This window comes from Stegodyphus dumicola, chromosome 5 (genome assembly GCF_044657685.1).
Source record: "Stegodyphus dumicola isolate Sdum_Otavi_A_Nest chromosome 5, ASM4465768v1".
NCBI classification, from domain to species: Eukaryota; Metazoa; Arthropoda; class Arachnida; order Araneae; family Eresidae; genus Stegodyphus; species Stegodyphus dumicola.
Window position 1 is genome coordinate 33,237,651 of NC_140772.1, and position 18,894 is coordinate 33,256,544.

General features: G+C 33.0%; 1 protein-coding gene across 1 annotated transcript in view; it reads right to left on the bottom strand.

The window, feature by feature from the left end:
- LOC118185673 (spliceosome associated factor 3, U4/U6 recycling protein-like) overlaps nucleotides 1-18,894 on the bottom strand; it is an 80,303-nt gene that overhangs the window by 33,518 nt on the left and 27,891 nt on the right. The window contains exons 5-10 of the mRNA XM_085816548.1: nucleotides 18,070-18,157; nucleotides 13,189-13,322; nucleotides 10,613-10,768; nucleotides 10,171-10,309; nucleotides 5,075-5,194; nucleotides 4,877-4,942 (exon numbers count right to left, since the gene is read on the bottom strand). Coding sequence (XP_085672674.1) covers nucleotides 4,877-4,942; nucleotides 5,075-5,194; nucleotides 10,171-10,309; nucleotides 10,613-10,768; nucleotides 13,189-13,322; nucleotides 18,070-18,157 — 703 coding nt within the window. The remainder of the gene's footprint in view (nucleotides 1-4,876; nucleotides 4,943-5,074; nucleotides 5,195-10,170; nucleotides 10,310-10,612; nucleotides 10,769-13,188; nucleotides 13,323-18,069; nucleotides 18,158-18,894) is intronic.

The following is an 18,894-nucleotide window of genomic DNA, read 5'->3' on the forward strand; positions in this document are numbered from 1 at the left end:
AATAAAAAAGAGTAAGGCAACCTTTTATGCTGACATTACGCTTGGCAATGATTAACATTTAAGTTAAATGCACTAAGAAATGTTGACGAGGAAAAATTTAACAAAAATTTCTTTTCATATGCTAAAAATAGATTTTGTTAATGAAGTTTAGGCCAAAAGATTATATTTAGTGCTATTTGAATTAAGAATAACATATATGTTATACACATAAACCCAGAACCGGGATCAGAGCTTGTATGGCCACACTGGATGGCAGAATTTAGGAAAGACAAAATTTTTGGAATTTTTAGAAGCACCGAGGGGCAAAATTAAGGTATGACAAAATTTTTATAATTTAGGGAAAGCACTGGGATTTAAAGTTTAAGGCTGACAAAAATTTAGAATTTTGGGAGCTGCTCTGTAGCAGAATTTAGGACTCAGAGAGACTGCATCAGGTTGTATCAAGCACCGGCCCTCTATATGCTTTAAGTATATGTAGGAGTTTATTTATGCAGGTCCCAGCTAGCCTTAAGCATGTGCAAGAAATAGACATAGGTATAATAAATAACTAAACTAATACAATTCAGGCTTAATTTGCAAGATAGAATTTGCAAGATAGCGATAGAAAAGCAAGATAAAATTTAGCGAAACAGCTTGTCTTTCATCGCCAATCCATACTTGCCAACCTATGACACTCAAAAATCAGGAGATTTTTCACAATGCTAAAAAGACTTTTTAAATGATGAAAATAGTTTTTAATAATGAATTAAATATAAATAGTAACTAATTCTTAAATGCAAGCAACACAAAAATACCTTACACATAAAAAACATTTTTATTACTTGCATTGTTTAAGAAACCAACAACAACAACAAAAAAAAAAAAAAAAAAAAAAGACACTTTAATCAGTTTTCATACAAATGATATGAACCATGGCAGATTTTGCTTTCGTGTTAAGAAAAAAACTTCATAATTTTGCTCATAGCAATTGCCACGTAGGCCTGCTTTCGCTAATAAAAGCTTTTCTGATGTGTCATCACTAATATTAGATCTAAATTTAAGATCGTTTTCCCAAACAACACTGAAAATCCTCTCACACTCTGCATTACTATGGGAAACTGTCAAGATGGCCAACATAATTCTAGACAGTTCACTATATTTTAAAATTCCATCAGCATGTTTCAGTTTTCCAATTAAACTCCACTTGGATGAAGTTATTAAATCCTAGCTGATTTTATAACTTCATCCAAGTTTTCTAACTGTAAACTGCTGTTATGCAGCTGTTGGAATTGTTTCAATTTTTCCTTCCTTTTAGAACTCCTTTCAAGATAATTATAAATATCAACAAAGTGTTCATCCACATTTATTGGTAAAGAAGCTGCCCCTTTTACAGCTGCTAAATTTAAGAGGTGACAGGTACACCTCATAATCTGCAAATCTGAATTTTCCTTTCTCAAGATGCCTGCGACACCAATCTTCAAGCCTACCAATACTGGTGCATTATCGGCACCAAGTGCTAAGCAATTATCCAGAGAGACTGCATTTTCTTTTAAAGTTTTAATAATTAGCTGTGCTATATTAAAGCCTGTCAAATGTCCTTCTAAAGTGGGGACAGAAAGTAAACTGGACTCAATTTCTGAAGACTCTGGATTAAAAAAAAGAAACAACAATTGGATACAGTTTTGAATCTGCATTATTGTTTCCATCTGTACAGAGGCAGAATGGAGCTGTTTTAATGCAATCAATAACTGAAGATTTATTTTTCAAATCCATTTCTTTAACAATTTCACCTGTTTTGGTTCTTGAGTATTTCTTAGCGATTTCACTATCGGGAAACATTTTTTTTAATAAAGCTGCAGCGTGATCCGATGCATTCAGTGGTAGGTTGTGCTCCAGTAAAAAGGCAGAGAACAGACATTCTGCATTAATAACTTTTTGGTCCTTTGTTTCCAAAGAAAAATTTAATTTTTCATTTTTTTCACACCAACTCATGTTGTCCTTGTGTTTTTGTGTACGCACATGTTTAAGAACATCTGCTCTTCCACCATGCGAAATCGAAAAATCGCAACGACAGGCGGTACATATTGCAAATTTATTACATTTCCTTGAGGAAATAATGAAAGGAAACTCAACTGTGTATGATTTTTGAAACGTACACGAGTATTTCACCTTTCTCGCAGACATAATAAAAGATGATAATTTCTAAAACTATTTCCCAAAGGCACGTGTTCTCACACAACTCAGGACAAAATGACCGAATTAACTAAAGAACATCCAAATAACAGATGGCTTTGTCCACATTGGCTAATATATGCCAGATGACACTCAGTGGAGCACGATGCCCATCGGAGAACTGGAGAACAACATTTCTGGATACGTATATGATCTCATTCACAAAGCAGAAGTTATCTAATTCACTTTTGTTTTAGATATAATCTAGAGAAAATTCAATTGCTTTCAGATGTCCAAAATCTTTTTTTTTTTTTTTTTTTTTTTTTTGGTTCATATAACAAAGTATCAAGCCAAGTTCCATAAAAATCGTGAGAAATTTTAAGAATAAGAAAATGTTGGGAGAAATATATTGTAAATCGGGTTGTGCGGGAAAGCGGTCGAAAATCGGGAGTCTCCCTCCTAAATCGGGAGAGTTGGCAACTCTGCCAATCTCATGATACATAGCCAATAACGTAAAGTGGGCATTATTAACCTAGGCTAAAATTATACCGATTCCAAGGAATTTCAGTTAATTAGCACATAGCCCTGTTTCTTAGCGTTCTGATTTGATCCAACTTATTATTTTTGCAGGCTTTTATTATTACAGAAATTTTATGAAAATTAAAGTTTGAACTTTCGATTATGTTGAAAAGAGTTTCTAATTCTGGAGCTACAACAGGATCTACAAAGCAAAAGCATCTTTTGATGTTCATTAAACAAAAAGTAAAATTGCCGCAAAAAGGGGATAAAGGCATATCTGTCTCAAAATTATGCGAGGAACTATAGCATTGGAAAGTCTACTATATATGACATAAGAGAAAAGAAAAAGGAACTTTTTGAATTTTTTGTGGATTCCAACACCCTACTCACAATGAATAATGGAAAAATTGTTTGTTATGCTAAAAGTGACGATCATTACAAAGTGATCAGTGAATGGGTCAGACAGCATCACAGTGAGGGAATGCCATTGACGAGTTCAATGCTAATGGCTCAAGCCAAAATATTTTATGAAGAAATAAAAAACTGAGTGCACGTATTCAATAGGTTGGTTAACCAAATTTAAAAATCACCATGGTATAAGGCAATTAAAAATTTCAGGTGAAAAATCTGCAGCTGCTGAAATATTTGCAGATTAATTCATTGAACTCATTAATAGTGAAAAGTCATCTACAGAATTAATTTATACCATTGATGAAATTGGTCTTTTCTGGCAATATGTACCACAAAATACCTCAGCAACCTCAACCCCCCCCCAAAGAAAAACAACTCGTGTCAAATATTCCAAAGCGAGACTAACAATTTCAGCATGCACAAATGCTGAAAACTGTTCGTAATCGAAAAACATGCCCGACCTCGAGCATCTAAAGGAGTACCGATTTTCCCCGTTATACATTGCGCAGATAAAAGAGCACGGATGACACAAGCGTTGATGAATGATTGATTAGAAAATCATTTTATATCCGAAGCTTGGAAACATTTGAATTCGGTTGGTTTACCTGACGACTCAAAAATAGTCCTTATTGTAGACAACTGTTCAGCTCATACTTCACTTAAAGTTTTAGTGAAAGATAATGCATCCATATTATTCTTCTCTCCGAATTGTACGTCTATCATTCTACCTATGGATATCAGAATAGTGCACGCGCTAAAATGCAAATATTGAGTAGCATTTTAAAAATCCATGTTAAATTTCTTGAACAATGGCAAGACTATTCAAGAATTTTTGAAATATTTTAGCATAAAATCCGGTGGGTAGAGCATCGCAACATCGTGGGAGGATGTGTCTCGATATGCTTTAAAAAATGCTTGGCATAATTTATGGCCAGCTACCATATTTCATGGTGAGGATGATGAAGATGATAGCCGTGAATTTGAAGGTTTTTGGATATCGCAAACCAAAGGTGAAATTTTCTTAATTAATGGATTTTGTAAAGAAATGTGGAGAAGCAGTAATAAATGAAGATAATATAACAGAAGTTTTTCATTGGGATGACAATGCCCCAATCATCAATCAATTAACGAATGGCAAAATTTATAGTATGGTTCTATATCTAGAAAATACCACTACCACTAACGATAGTGAAGAAAATCAGAGCGGTTAATGAAAACAAAGAAATTTCGACTGACAAGTTAGTCGGAATTCTCAAGACAGCAATTACAGGACTTAAAGAGTGGAATTTTGTAACTGAACAAGAAATTATATCTATATAGAATTATATAGAATATATAGAATTATATAGAATATTATATAGAATTAAAGAGAATATATTAGCACAAAAAAAAAATGAAGCAACTTACGTTGAAAGAAATGTTTAATAAAGAAAACAAATAAATATTAAGGCCTTCTTTTTTTTGTAATTTTGATACCCTTTAGATCATAAATCATGATTTCATATTTTTAATTTTATTATTTCTGCATGGTGTCTTACTAGATTTATATTGATAATATAATATCTGGAAAAATCCCAAATCCGGAATTGTCAAAGTCCTTCTGTAATACACTTTTAAAGCAATTACTGATGTTATGAAACATTAAAAAACTAACTGTTTCTTATGTTATTCGTATTATATCTCGGAAAGAAAAATATAAAGGACAGTGATAAATTTATGTTACTTAGATTACAAAAAACATGTATAAAAAGTAATAATAATAATAATAAGTTTTAGAAAATTTATGCTTACGTACAGTGCTGCATTTGTGTAACAGCTCTGTCAAAGACATCACATACTTCATTTAAGCCAGTAACATTTTCTGAAAAAAAAAACACATATTATATATTAAGATATATATATATAACACATATTATATATAAAGATATTAACTACCTAACTGACTGGCATAGAACTACCTGTTTTTTACTGAATAAATATAAACAAAACTCACCATTATTCTCAATATTCTCTGTGCTTATCCTTCGTCTTAGGTAATCCAAGTATGATAGCCATAATTCTTTGAAGTCTTCTGCTTTTGCAAAACCCATGCTCAAAGCAGTTTCAAAAACACCTATAATAAAAATAATGCAGAAATTTGCACAGTTAAAAAAATTAAACTTCTCAGAGTGAGCACTTTCTATAAAATCATGTCAGAATGTGGCCAGTATTTCACAGAACATAAAAAATTATTAGTATTGCTACGAAATATACAGGCGCAGTTTTAGATAGCTTCCCCGCAAAGAAGGCTTAGGGTTGCCATAAAATGGCAAGGGAAGCCAGGGTTGCTACATTTGGCGACAAAATTGGTGATATACAATGGATGGTTGGAGAACTTTCTGGAATTAATTTTTACCGGTTTAGTCCAGAATGTTCTCGAACACAAGCCAAAAGCTATATAAACCCTGCTAGACCACAGTCAGTGAGTGATCAAATCAGACGCTCCACAAGGACTTGAAACTTGAGATAGTAGAGGAGTACTTGCACAGAATAAATGCAAATTTCTTCAAAAAAGCACAGGATGTAGGCACATGGGAGACCTTAATGTGTGTAAATATATTGTTCTTGAGGAGGACTCCATTTATAGACCACTTGCGGCCCACCTCACTCGGGACTTGAATTTTCCTACTTAAGTTATCTCGCTGCTTTGTATATATGTTAGTAATTTTATTATGCATTTCATATTGTGAACTTGTATTTCAATTTGTAATTGGTATTTTATGTCATTTTATTGTGCATACTGTGTCATTTATTGCATATAGCTTTGTATTTATTTATGCTACTTTCTCATGTATTGTTTAAATTTTTCTTGTATCACTTGTCTGATTTGTCTTTGTTACTCACTGCATCAACACAAACATACACCACAGTGTCCCTCACAGCTCCTGAATTTGGCTTATCTTGTGTTAAGGCTCTTCTAGCATCTAGCAGGCTGATAGTCAGTCATTGAGCGAGTATCTCGAAGTCTAGTGCCGGGTTGGTCGTCGAGTGCATCGAAGAGTCTCTTAGTGTATCGCGGTTAGTGCACTGTCGAGAGAGATCATACCAAGTATTAAATTTACCTTACTTATTGCATACAAACCTTACTTATGCCTTACTTATGAAACATACAAAGGAAATATACATCTAAACAATTCAAAAAAGCAGTATGGAAAGAAATGTAAAATTTTCAAAAAAATTTCATTCTGAAAAAGGAATTTATAACAGCACATTATTCATAATGAATATCATTTCTTCAAAATAAAATTAAAAATCTTACAATACACTGAATGGAAAAAAAGTGTCTAATTAATATAGCATACAATATATATTCATCTATTACAAAGATTAAGTAATTGTCTAAAAGGTTATTTAACAGAGATGAATTACATTGCAGAAATCACTGTTTACAACTTCATATCAATATACCAGCTAAGATGATTATTCAACTGGATTGCAGGTGAAAACAATGAGTTTTTTTAATAAGAAAGCACAGGAAAACCAGATGGTGGAATGAGAAATTTCAGCTTAATAAACGATTTTAAAAAAATACCATGCTGAAATTATCTAGAAATTTGAATAATGCAAGATATATAATACATTTTGAAGACAAATGGTTTCTTTTTTGCAATGAAAAAAATTACAATATATCCATCTTGAATTTTATAAGTGCAATGATTTAAAATCAAAGAAGAATTTACAAATGAAAAAATTGCTTTAAAGGCAGGGGAAAAACAAATAATGGCAGTTTTATTGATTAACTGCATATGAGATAGACTCGGCATACTGTTCCAAGTAAATATAAATGGTATATACCTTAGAAAATTTTCCAAAATGCACCCTTTCCCTCAGGTTGATAGCCTTACCAAATAACCAAATAGCAATTGATATGCAGCCAACAAATGACCCTCTAGCTTAATACAGGGTCTTCCTTTTTAAAGCAGACACTACTCAAAGCCACCTGTAGCTCAATCTATCAGCTAGAATGCAATTAATTTGATAAGGGGGGGGGGCTAAATGACAACATGCGAAAAAAATTAGCTCAAAATGTTTCCAATAAGGAATGATGTGATCACTTCTAGTCTACAAAACAGAAAATCTGCATCAAATGCAGGTTAAATTTGAAATGCAAATGCATAGTTACATAAATGTATAAAGATATGGAAAAAAAACTCCTAAGTACACTGAGCTGTATGTCAGCTGAGTTCAATATGCATATTACTTTACTTCAGCATGCATTACTTGTGAAGTTGTTTTATCTTCACCAATTGAATGCAGCTGCTGCTCTTTATAAGTGTAAAATCCTATGTAAAGGCTGTCAATTAATTCCTTGAAAGACCTGATTCAGAAGTTCGAAGAAACAGGATCCTTAGCAATTCAGCCTGGTTGAGTGCAGAAACTGGCATCACAGCAGACAGTTCGTATTGCTATTGCAATCCTTGACAACACCCATGGGAGCACTGTTGGCAGTAGCATGACAATAAGGTTTATGGAAACAGGCATTAAAAGACAACGATTATGATAAATGGGTGGCATTTGCTCTCATATTTTTTGCCATCATGGAGATCAACGGTGCTTGCTTGGCCATGGAGAATTCTATAGGGAGATGAGACCTAATTTCACCTAAATGGGCCTGTTAACACGTTGAGCGCCATTTCAGCCATCTGTGGCTGACACTAGACTTTCCGTTTAGGCCGCGTCGACCATCGCTGGCTGACAGGGTGTAACATGATATATAACTATAGAATTTACACTGTTTTATGGAATTACAGAAAAATTATTTAAAATTTACTTAATTTTGATTCATTACAGGACTAATGGATTTCACTGAAACACTGTAAGCATAAAAACAGTTCTCCATTAGAGCTATTACAAATTGTGACAACTGTCTTAGTCTTTTTTCTGGCCATTACTCTACCAGCTTCAGTTGCATTTTTATCATAATTTACAATGTTTCCGTACTTCAGAAGCTTTTTCCGGTTTTCTTTGGAGTTTATGCTGTCATTTTTTAGATATTCTTACATTTCTGTTCGATGGAATATCTTCTTTTTCACAACTTGTAAGGGATAGCGCTAATTCTTTCCGGACTTCAGTAATGCTAATTTTCTGCTTCGTAATATCTTTGCAGAGAATGTAACTATTTACAAAACAGACTTGGAGTGTAACGTGTTGAATGAATGCCTATAGGAATCCCGTTGCAAACGTAAACTATCTTCTACTGCGATAAGAATCGCTGGCCCTACAATGCCAGCGCTTTTAAGCGGCGCGCGTGGCCTGAACGAGATTGCCTAAGAAATACGCTTAGCGCTCAACATGTTAACACTCGCAGTTCTCCAATTTGGGCATCCAAACAACCCCATACAGGTCAGGAAATCCCATTACATTCACCAAAAGGAACTGTTTGGTGTGTCTTCATAGCAAATTTCATCATTAGACTATTCTTTTTTTAAAGCAATACTCCAACAGGATAACAGATCTCTACTTTTATCTTACAAAGGTATCATGATATGCTGACTAGTTTTGCCATTCCAAAACTTCAGATACAGGTCCTGAATCAGGTAACTTTTATGCAGAATGGAGTACCACCACACATTTGTTTATCAGTATAGCGGCTGCTGCACCATTACTTTACAGCAGAAAGGCTCATAAATCACTTTTTCTCCCACTTCTATGGCCCCTCAATCCCTGGATCTGATCCCATATGAATTTTTCCTGTGGGGTTACTTATATTTCAAGGTCTTGTTGGGATCACAAACTTGATGACATAGAGCTCAACATATTGCAGGATGCGCCTTTCCCCCACTTGGTTGGAATCCCAGTCTTGTTGGGATCCCGAACTTGATGATCATAGAGGACAACATATTGCAGGCTGGGCTGAGTACTTCTGGTGACATGTTACAACATTAGGCTATCGAGAATGTAGTGCACAAGATGCAATGTGTGATCCACGAGAAGGGTGGTCACAGTGAAAGAGGTTCATGCCCTTGCTGAGGAAATGCTTTAATTGAATAAAGCGCACAGAAATATCATCTATGTAACCCTTTGGAGTAGGTCTTTTGCTGCACTAAAATTTCTTCTTTGTTATTGAGTTGGGTGGACTAGAACAGTACAACATTATCTCCTATCAGCAACTTTCAGATTTTGATAACTAATTCCCCCACACACATTATCGATAGTCCCCTACCAAATTTGGTGGCATTACAGTTGATGGATCGAGCAACAGATGGCTCTGAGTACCGCCAGTTTAAAAGCAAACACTCTGTAAATAAAGTAACAATACCTGAAATATTAGTAGATCATATTGTAAACATCCTCATTTACTATGAATTAGAATAACTATTAAATCAATTTAAAGAAAAAAAAAAAACTATTCATGTCACATTCCTTAAAATAAGTATTAAAAACAGATGTGAAACTATAAAATAAAAATAGATTTTCTCTTCAGATTGTTGGTCTCAGTTACTGATCAAAGCAGCATGTAGAATGAAAAAAGTGTTTCAACTAAAACAAAGATAATAATTGCTTGCTTGTTAAAACAAAATGTTCATTTCATACTGATTCTATCTAATAAAATAATTGCTATTTATTTCCAAATAAACATAAAAATTGCAATGTTTTCAGTTATGATTCCATTGAAGATTTATAGTTTTTTTTTTTAATTATTAATATAAAGCTCTTATCAACTTGTTCCTTATTCATTCACAAAACAGGCTATAGATTATAAGGCTCTTTATCCAGTTAACATTTCAACTAATAATTAAGAAATTTTTATCATCTTAATCACCCAAACTGATCCTAAAAACAGCAAAAGGAAAATAATCATGTAAAATAGGAATTAGATTTCAATATCCACTAGGAAAACCTTATTGGAAGGAGAAATATTACAGAAGTTTTTCTTATGAACCCAGACTTTCTTTAATCAATACTGGAACTTTATAGATTTATAAGCATTCTATAAGTACTATTCATTTTGCAGAATGCAACTCAAAGTGACATTTCAATAGTCTGGAAAACAAAATGCAAGCTATTTATAATAAAGATAAAAAAAAAATGGCACAAAATTTAACATACCAACTATTTTTTCATGGGGTTCTTCATAGCGTTCCAAGGTTCTTCCATAACTGACCCACAACTGCACACACCAAGGGCAATTTCGCACTGCTCGTTCATAAACAGGAAGAGACATATCTCGAATTTTTACATTGTAATCCTGTGAAAGCATTTAAAAAACATATTATTAAATATATACTTCAATTCTATTAAAATATTACAGATAATAAATGACAGAAAATTTGAAAATCTAACAAAATTAAATGAAAATAACATTAACTAAAGTTTTATATAAAGCAGAAACAACCGATACAAAAATTCAATCTAAATTTATCTCTATTGTATAACGAGAAATTTCTCCAAAGAACTTTAAAAAAAAAAAAAGAAGAAGAAGAAGAAGAGCTAATATACTTTTGGCAAATACAGAAAATTTACTGAAATTAATTACACAAATAAAAATTACCATAAACTTTGTATACTCCAACCATAATTCGTCTTTAAGACAATTTTCTATTAGAGCTCGCTCGTACAAATTTTGAACGCGAATGGGTTCCGACTCTCCTTTTTCATACTGGATGTAAGCTTTATATTCTTCATAATGAGGCGCTTCAGAAGTCATCTGAAAATAAAGACATTCTGAAAATTAGTTCCAAAAAATTATTAAAAACTCAAAAGAAAACAACATATAAGAATCTTTGGCACTTTAAATTATCCACAACCCAACAAAAAGTCACCATCTCATTTGTAACTGTGAAGTTAGGAAAAATATTTGTTTGGCTAATTTTATAGCCCATATGTATTGTTCTGTTAATAATAATAATAAAAAAAAGGGAAGCATTTCATGAGAAGCAAGAAATTAAAAAACGAAAAAAGACTTTTTGAGGCTAATATTTAACTTTTACAGCCAGTGGGTAATATTCAACAAAATTATGGTTAAATATAAAACATATAAATCTACGTACATGCAAATGCGTGCATGTATGTAGATGCAAATGTGTGCATGGGTTGACTATTCTTGCATGTAAACTTAAGGTGGGGTAACACTCAAAGCATGGGCATTCTGTCATTTTTCTGAAACTGGCAGTGAGGATAATAAAAAAATATTGAATCTATATATACCATCTATCTATACAGGGGTTGCCAAAATAGTGGACACTTTTGTAAATTTTTATGTTTTTAGAACTTTGTATGCTTATAGAAAATGTTACGTTTCGCAAAATGCAAACTTGTATATATCATTTTAAAGAGAATTTATTACTGAATTCAATACAAGACACAAAATTCAATTATTTGCAATACAAAAAAAAGTTATATGTACTTTAATATAAATAAAAAACACAGTTATGAAGTGGTTTGTAATGTCTAGCTTTCCTGGCCAATCACTGTTCTTGTTCTGAGAACCCATCAAATGTTAGTAACTGCCAGTAGAAGCTGACATCATGTTTACACTTGAAACAATTCATTATTTTGCTTTGTTCTGTACAAGTAGAAATTTTTGTAAAAATTTTTAATATTTAGTCAAGAAGCAATGACATCAATAAAATAGTAGATTGGACACCTAGAAAGAGATGTAATATTATTGAGTTACGAGAAAGTGGTCTTTCCTATGCTGAAATTGCAAGACAGGTGGGTGGTTCAGTGACTACATCTGGAGTCCGAAAGTTTTGGTTACGATATCAGGAGACAAATTCAATAAAAAACAAAGAAGGAAAAGGCCGAAAAAGGTGCACCACATCTATTGATGACAGAAGAATGACAGAAGAATAAAAGGACTATGTCTCCAAGATAGAAAAATGTCATCAGCGGCCATCAGAAGTGATCTGAATGATGCTAGTATTTCTGTCAGTTCAAGAACAATCAGGAGAAGATTAACAGATGTTGGACTGAGAGGTAGAATTCCACGAAAAAAGCCTTATCTTAATTTTCAGCAACGAAAAAAAAGACTACAGTGGGCAAAGAAACACATTAATTGAACAGATGATCAGTGGTCACAAGTTATATGGAGTGATGAAACTAAGATACTGTTATTCGGTAGTGATGGGCGAAAATATGTAAGACGTAGAATAGGAGAAGAGCTACATCAGACTGCATTCAAGCAACTGTGAAGAATCCCAGTTAGTGTCACGATTTGTCATGCATGTCAGCAGATGATATTGGTCGCCTTCATGTCATCGATGGGACACTGAATGCCAGAAAATACATTGACACTATTCTAGAACCAAAATTTCTACCTTCCATCAGAGATCTCTTTCCCAACAATGCTTCGTTTATTTTTCAGCAGGATTCTGTTCCTTGCCACATGGCCAAAATATCAAAAGAGTGGTTTCGTACAAAGAGCATTAAATTGTTGTCATGGCCAGGAAACAGTCCTGACCTCAATCCTATCAAAAATTTGTAGCACCGTTTGAAAAGACTTGTCCGAATGAGGCGCCCATCAAATAAAAGGGAACTAATTGAGACTATAATTGTTTCCTGGCATCATGTAATAACGAAAGAAGAGCTTAAAACTCTTGTCAGCTCAATGAAACATCAATGTGAAGCTGTAATCAAAAATAAAGGGTATCCTACTAAGTACTGATAACTCACTGCAATCATCACTATCTAATGTATATCGATAACTATTATCGTTTAACTTTTTTTGTGTTGCAAATAACTGAATTTTGTGTTTTGTATTGAATTTAGTAATAAATTTTCTTTAAAATGATATATACAAGTTTGCATTTTGTGAAACGTAACGTTTTCTATAAGCATACAAAGTTCAAAAACATAAAAATTTCCAAAAGTGTCCACAATTTTGGCCACCAGTGTATATACTAATTATATAGTATATCAGGGTATATACTAATTATATAGTACTTGCTTCAGTGATATTGTCATTATCACTGAAGCAAGTAGCTTTCCTTTCCAAAATATGCAAAAAATATATTATTTACATAGCAATGATGATGAAATACATTATCAGTTAAAATTAATAAGCTCACAATCATAAATATTAAAGTATAATAGTTAAACATATTGCAAAATATAAACGATTCATACCAGGGCTTCTTCATATTGCTGTATGCTGTTTAATTTTTTTAATGCTTTCTTGTATGCATAATCTATTTCAGCAATATCAGGATAAGAAGTTTCATCAAATTTTTCTCTAAATTCTTCATATGTTTTATCCATACCTATAATCAGTAAATACACGGATATCAATTATAACACAATAAAAATATAGCAATGGCAAAAAATGTAAAATATGTAATTATTTTAATGAGTCCAGCTACTGCAATTTCATAGAAATATTAAATGATGGTTTAGAGAAACCAAAAATACTGCCTTTTTGATCACATTAATATAATCAATCATTGCAGTCTAGACTTTAGATGCAACATAAATCACACAAAGAGCTTTTACTAATACTGGAGTTGACAATATAATTTCTTTAATATGATAACTACTTTTAATTATGCTCCAAAAAGGATTGGAATAAAGGAAAATTTTTTAAAAGATTTTATTTTTCTAAACACAAAATCACCTTTTGTTAAACAATCAAATACGGACATAAAATTTGGATCAACTTATTTCTTTCCTTTAGATCATCTCAACTATATTCATACTATTTTTGGTATGCTATTCTGTTTTTCAGTATATATTAACAGAACTGATATTAGCTCAAATATCAATTGTTTCATTTTACTTTTATTTCGTTTATGTTGAAAAATTTGATGATAGAGGACACAATGGCTGTTTCATGACATTCATATTTGTACAGTAAAATTCCTTTTTTCTCTCTACCTATGCATGAGAGTCCAAAGAATCCTTCTTCAAGAATCATGAAATAAATCCAGAAAGGAGCTTTACATGACATCATTACAAGGTATAGTATAGATCGGACTGTCTAAGTGCTTGTCGGCTGTCCAAGAGAGCCATATTTGAAATTTTCATATTACAGCAATACGAACAACAGTAATACACACATTATCAGTAATCCTATTAAAGATCAGAACAACAGTAATCCTATTAAAGTAATATACCTTACAAAGTATCTGACTTGAAAAAAAGTAAAAGGCTAAAAAATGAAAAACGGAATTCTATTCCCATTACATACTATATGGCTTTAGGAAAACCTTTCCTAAGAGTCACTCTGAAATTTTTGAAATACAGCTAAATGGTGCAAGATGGAACTTAACAAATCTTAGTTGTGTTCAAAGTAGTTTCTTTCAACATCAATGCACTTTTGTAAGCAAATTTTCCAAAAACAAATGCTTCAAACTATCCACTTCTTGGAATTTATGAATAACGTGCTTATATAGCTTCAAAAGTTGCACCTCTGGAATAAAAATGACAGGCTTGTAAATTTTGTTTTAGATTAAAAATACTATCTCAAGGCCACACATAACAAGATAAGTGTGTGACAGGAAAGATGATCTATGCCTTTGATGTATTTTTGTTTAAGAAATTTTATAGTCAGTCTTGCTAAATGAGAAAATGCATTTTCACTGTGAAACATGAATTCCCTAATATTCACCTCTCGAAGAATTTCTAGAAGACATATAAGGGTGTACCAATTAGCTGTAATTGTTTTCTGTCCCTTTAACTTGACGGCTTTGACCAGTCCTATATTTCAGAAGAAAATCGCATATGCTACTTTTTTCACTGTTCATTGTCTTTTCACTATTGTTAGTTAAAGGTCATCTTCAAAGACCCATACTTTTAATTCTTGATGTGCTGGAATGTCAAAAAATGGTATGTATGGTTCATCACTAGTTCTGATACTACAAACAATAATACTGTTTCCACCATAATTATGTAATTTTAAGATTTCTTTATTGATTCTGACGCATTCTGGTTTACATTGGTTTTAATGACAAACTAATATTTTCATATGAAATACTTCATGAATAATTTTATATACAGCTGTGGATCTAATTCTTTCTGTATCATTTAATTGATACAGCAATTATCATTAGTCAACATTTTTTGTATAGCTGATACATATTCTGGGACTACAGCCGACAAAGGATTCCTGTAGACTCCTCAGCAAGAAGATAATTTTAACTTTTATAAAATGCTATAAATCACCTGTGGCATGAGATGAAGCTTCATTTCCATGTAGAAATTAAAGGCATTCTCTTTGATTTTGCCCCATTTCATAGAAAATCACAGCACAACTTTCAAAATTTATTCTATGACAGATAATTTGCAAATTATTGTCTGTGGACATAAAAGAGTTTAAATTTACATGTCTAAAACAGAATTACTTTTTAAACACATATTGTCTGTCCCTGTCTCAAAATTTTCAGAGTTACCCAAGTTAAATTACAAAACTGCAGTTAGAATGAATTAAATGTAATTTTATTTAAACAATCGGATTAAAAAGTAAAAACATATTATTCAAAACTGCATATTGCATTTAAATCAGTTTATTAATTAATAACAAATTAAATATTTTATGATTTTCCAAATGGCAAAACATTAGCAGGTAGATGGAAAATAGAAGTATTTCACTTTGAGCAGCTGAAACACACTGCTCTTAATTAACTAAGTTTGTTGATTAAACTTCAAAGATACATGTTTTACACTCTGCCAAATGGCAACACACTGGCATGTGGAAAATAAAAATGCTTTATATCAACATCATTAACAACACACTGCTTTTAAATAGCTGAGTTTGATAACCAAAAATTCATTTACTTCATACAAAACACGAAATATATTTTAAAAAATAAATAAATAAATAAATAAAAATTAAAAATTTGGATTTCAAGGTGAAAGACATGCATTCAAAATTTGGTAATTCTAGATGGCACTGCTACCAAATGTTTGACAAAACAGAGAATGATTTAAAACTAATAATAATATTCAAATTCTGAGAGCTCTCAACATATTTAAAATAAAAAATGGTAATTTCAAAGCAACTGCAATAAATCACCTATACATGTGATCTTAGGAGTTTTAATTATGGCAACCTTTACTTTTTGTGTGTGTGTTTTCTGTTTTTTAAAGTTAGATTCTAATGTTTAATTATTCACAACAAAGATATTCAATATGATTTTTTAAATTTATATTTCATTAGCAAATTTGTTTACTTTTAATAAGCCATCCACTGAAAAAGAACCTGTTCTGTTCTTTCAAGATTAGTTTGGTTTATTTAATTATGGCAAAGCCCACTTGTGCTACCTGCCAAAGGGAAGGGATGCCTTCATGGAGGACTTTTTAAGGGAAACTGGCTCGTATACACGTTACACATGGGGAAAACCCTGAAAACACCCATGCAGCCAGCCCGTTCGCGGGATTCGAACCTCGGACCAAACTACCAGTGTTCAGTGACTTTCAGCAACAGGATCAACCAGGTAGCTTTTTTATGTTCATAGAACGTTCGCGCTGCGAGCAACTTGAATCCACCATTTCATAGCACACACCTTGGAAACGCGCTGGGAGCCGGGTCCAGACGGCTCCCTCTTTTATTTCATATGCACAATTTTTAACCTTCTTTGTGCTGGGGATAGGGGCTTGTAATCGTTCCCCTTGAACGAGGAATTCCCAGTAAGCATGAATCATAAGCTTATAGCATGAATGTTGTATAATAATAATGTCAATATTACTAAGCATGTTGATTATGTCCCTGCCCTTTGTACACACCGCCCGTCGCTACTACTGACTGAATGATTTAGTGAGGTCTTCGGACTGGCTCTCGAAGTGGCTTTTGGGTCGCGTCGGCGTGCCATAAAGATGACCAAACTTGATCATTTAGAGGAAGTAAAAGTCGCAACAAGGTTTCCGTAGGTAAATCTGCGGAAGGATCATTACCGATGATCAGATTCATCTGGCAAAAAACATTGGTGAAACTCGGGGAGGGAGGTTCGCCTTCCTTCCCTGTGCTGCACGCAACAGAGTGGCGTGGAAGCACAGAAAAACTTTGAACTTGAATTGAAAATTTTTTGAAATCCCAAGTGGTCTCGTACCCACATTGAGGTGCCTAGTAGATTTCCCGGTCGCATCATGACGACAAGAGGGACGTGTTAGACTTTCGGGTCCAATGCTAGGTTTATTGAGTACCAGCGTAGATGGTGGGCCGCCTCGCAGGTATGTTATCCTGGTGAGACCCTCTGAAGGAAGAGCGACAGAGAGCTCGCGACTTCGGTTGACTTCTGGAATGAAATTTTACAATGAACATACATTATAGATAAAAAATTTCTAAAAACTTCTTTTCTGACCACATTATGTTTTATCTATTACTGGCTGGGAAAAAAATGGATACTGTTCTGTTATCGGAGCTGGATTCAGAAATTTATGAATGTATGTGCGTGTGTATGTATTGCATGTGCATATATGTGTATATGCTATACACATATATACACATGCATACATAAACACACACATCCATACATACACGCATGCATACATCATACATTTCTGGATCAGGTCCTGATAACAGAACAGTACTAAAAAATGATATCAATCAAGTAACGTCAGAAACAGTTAAATATTTGTAATACTACAACTGACTGGAACATCTTTCTGAGGGAGGATTGCGCAACATTTGGTCAAAGTTACTAAAAGCCAAATTGGAGGAACCAATCATATTGTCAAAATTAACAACAGTTTCTTTGCATGTAAGAAAAACAATGCCAGAAGGATCTTATCTAGACAGTGGATATCCGGAAGCATGTGCAATGAAATAAAAGGATGCTTCTCTGCTGAAATAAAAACTATTGTTTGTAATTTCACCTCACTGAATTTGTGTAAAGTATAATGGCTGAGAATATGATCTGAAAACTGCTCATGCAATAATTGCAGAATTATGTTCTTTTAACAAGATTTTAGTGTTGCATATTCTGGTTACTTCAAAGATTTTCAGTAAAAAAAAAAGGAGGGGGGGAGAAAAAGGAGTTTCAGAAAACAAATTTTTCAATGTTGATCATTTATTACCAATCAATGGAATTGACAGTTGCCGTTTATAAATATTGAAGATTCTCTTTTCTTGTTCTTTTAATTCCTCTTCACTTGCATTTCTACTCTAAAAAAAGAAGGGGAAAAAGTCAATATTAATGTAAACTTCAAACTGTTTAAACTGAGGCAAATCTAATGAAAACAGTGAGAAAAATTATCTATAGAAATACTTACAAAAAACAATTCACAGATATATATTTTAAAATTTCATAGTATAATTTTACAGACCCTTAACTAAATCTTGTGTGATTAAACAAAACATACAAGAAGTAAAATAGTTTGCTTTTACAAACATAAAGAACTAACACTAGTAAAAAAATTAATAAATAAACAAACACTGCAATTTAATAACAAATACACATTATCTCTTCAACAGAGAATATAAATAAATGATCAAAACAAAATTCTAAACTTAAGAAACTTCAACTCCTCCATATTAATTTCCAGAGGAGTGCATTAAGGGTTCATACATATTTCTGCATGTGGAAATTAAGTACTTTTAAGGATCATCAATAAAAATAATTAAGGACCTATCAGCAAAAAGGAACAATTGCCCAGTGGCAAAGTGGCTAGCGCATCGCACAGCTGCACCACAGGTCCGGGGTTCGATCCCTGGGCTGGGCAAGGTTGATTCAGCCTTTCATTCCCCTAGTGGGTCGATAAAATGAATACCAACTTTGCTCGGGAACTAAACACAAGGTCTCCTAAGACAAGCTGACGACTTGCTCAGGGCATACACTGATGCACTTCGGGGCCCAAGGTCAATAAAGCCGATTTTGGGGCACTAAAGGCCATGGCCCACTA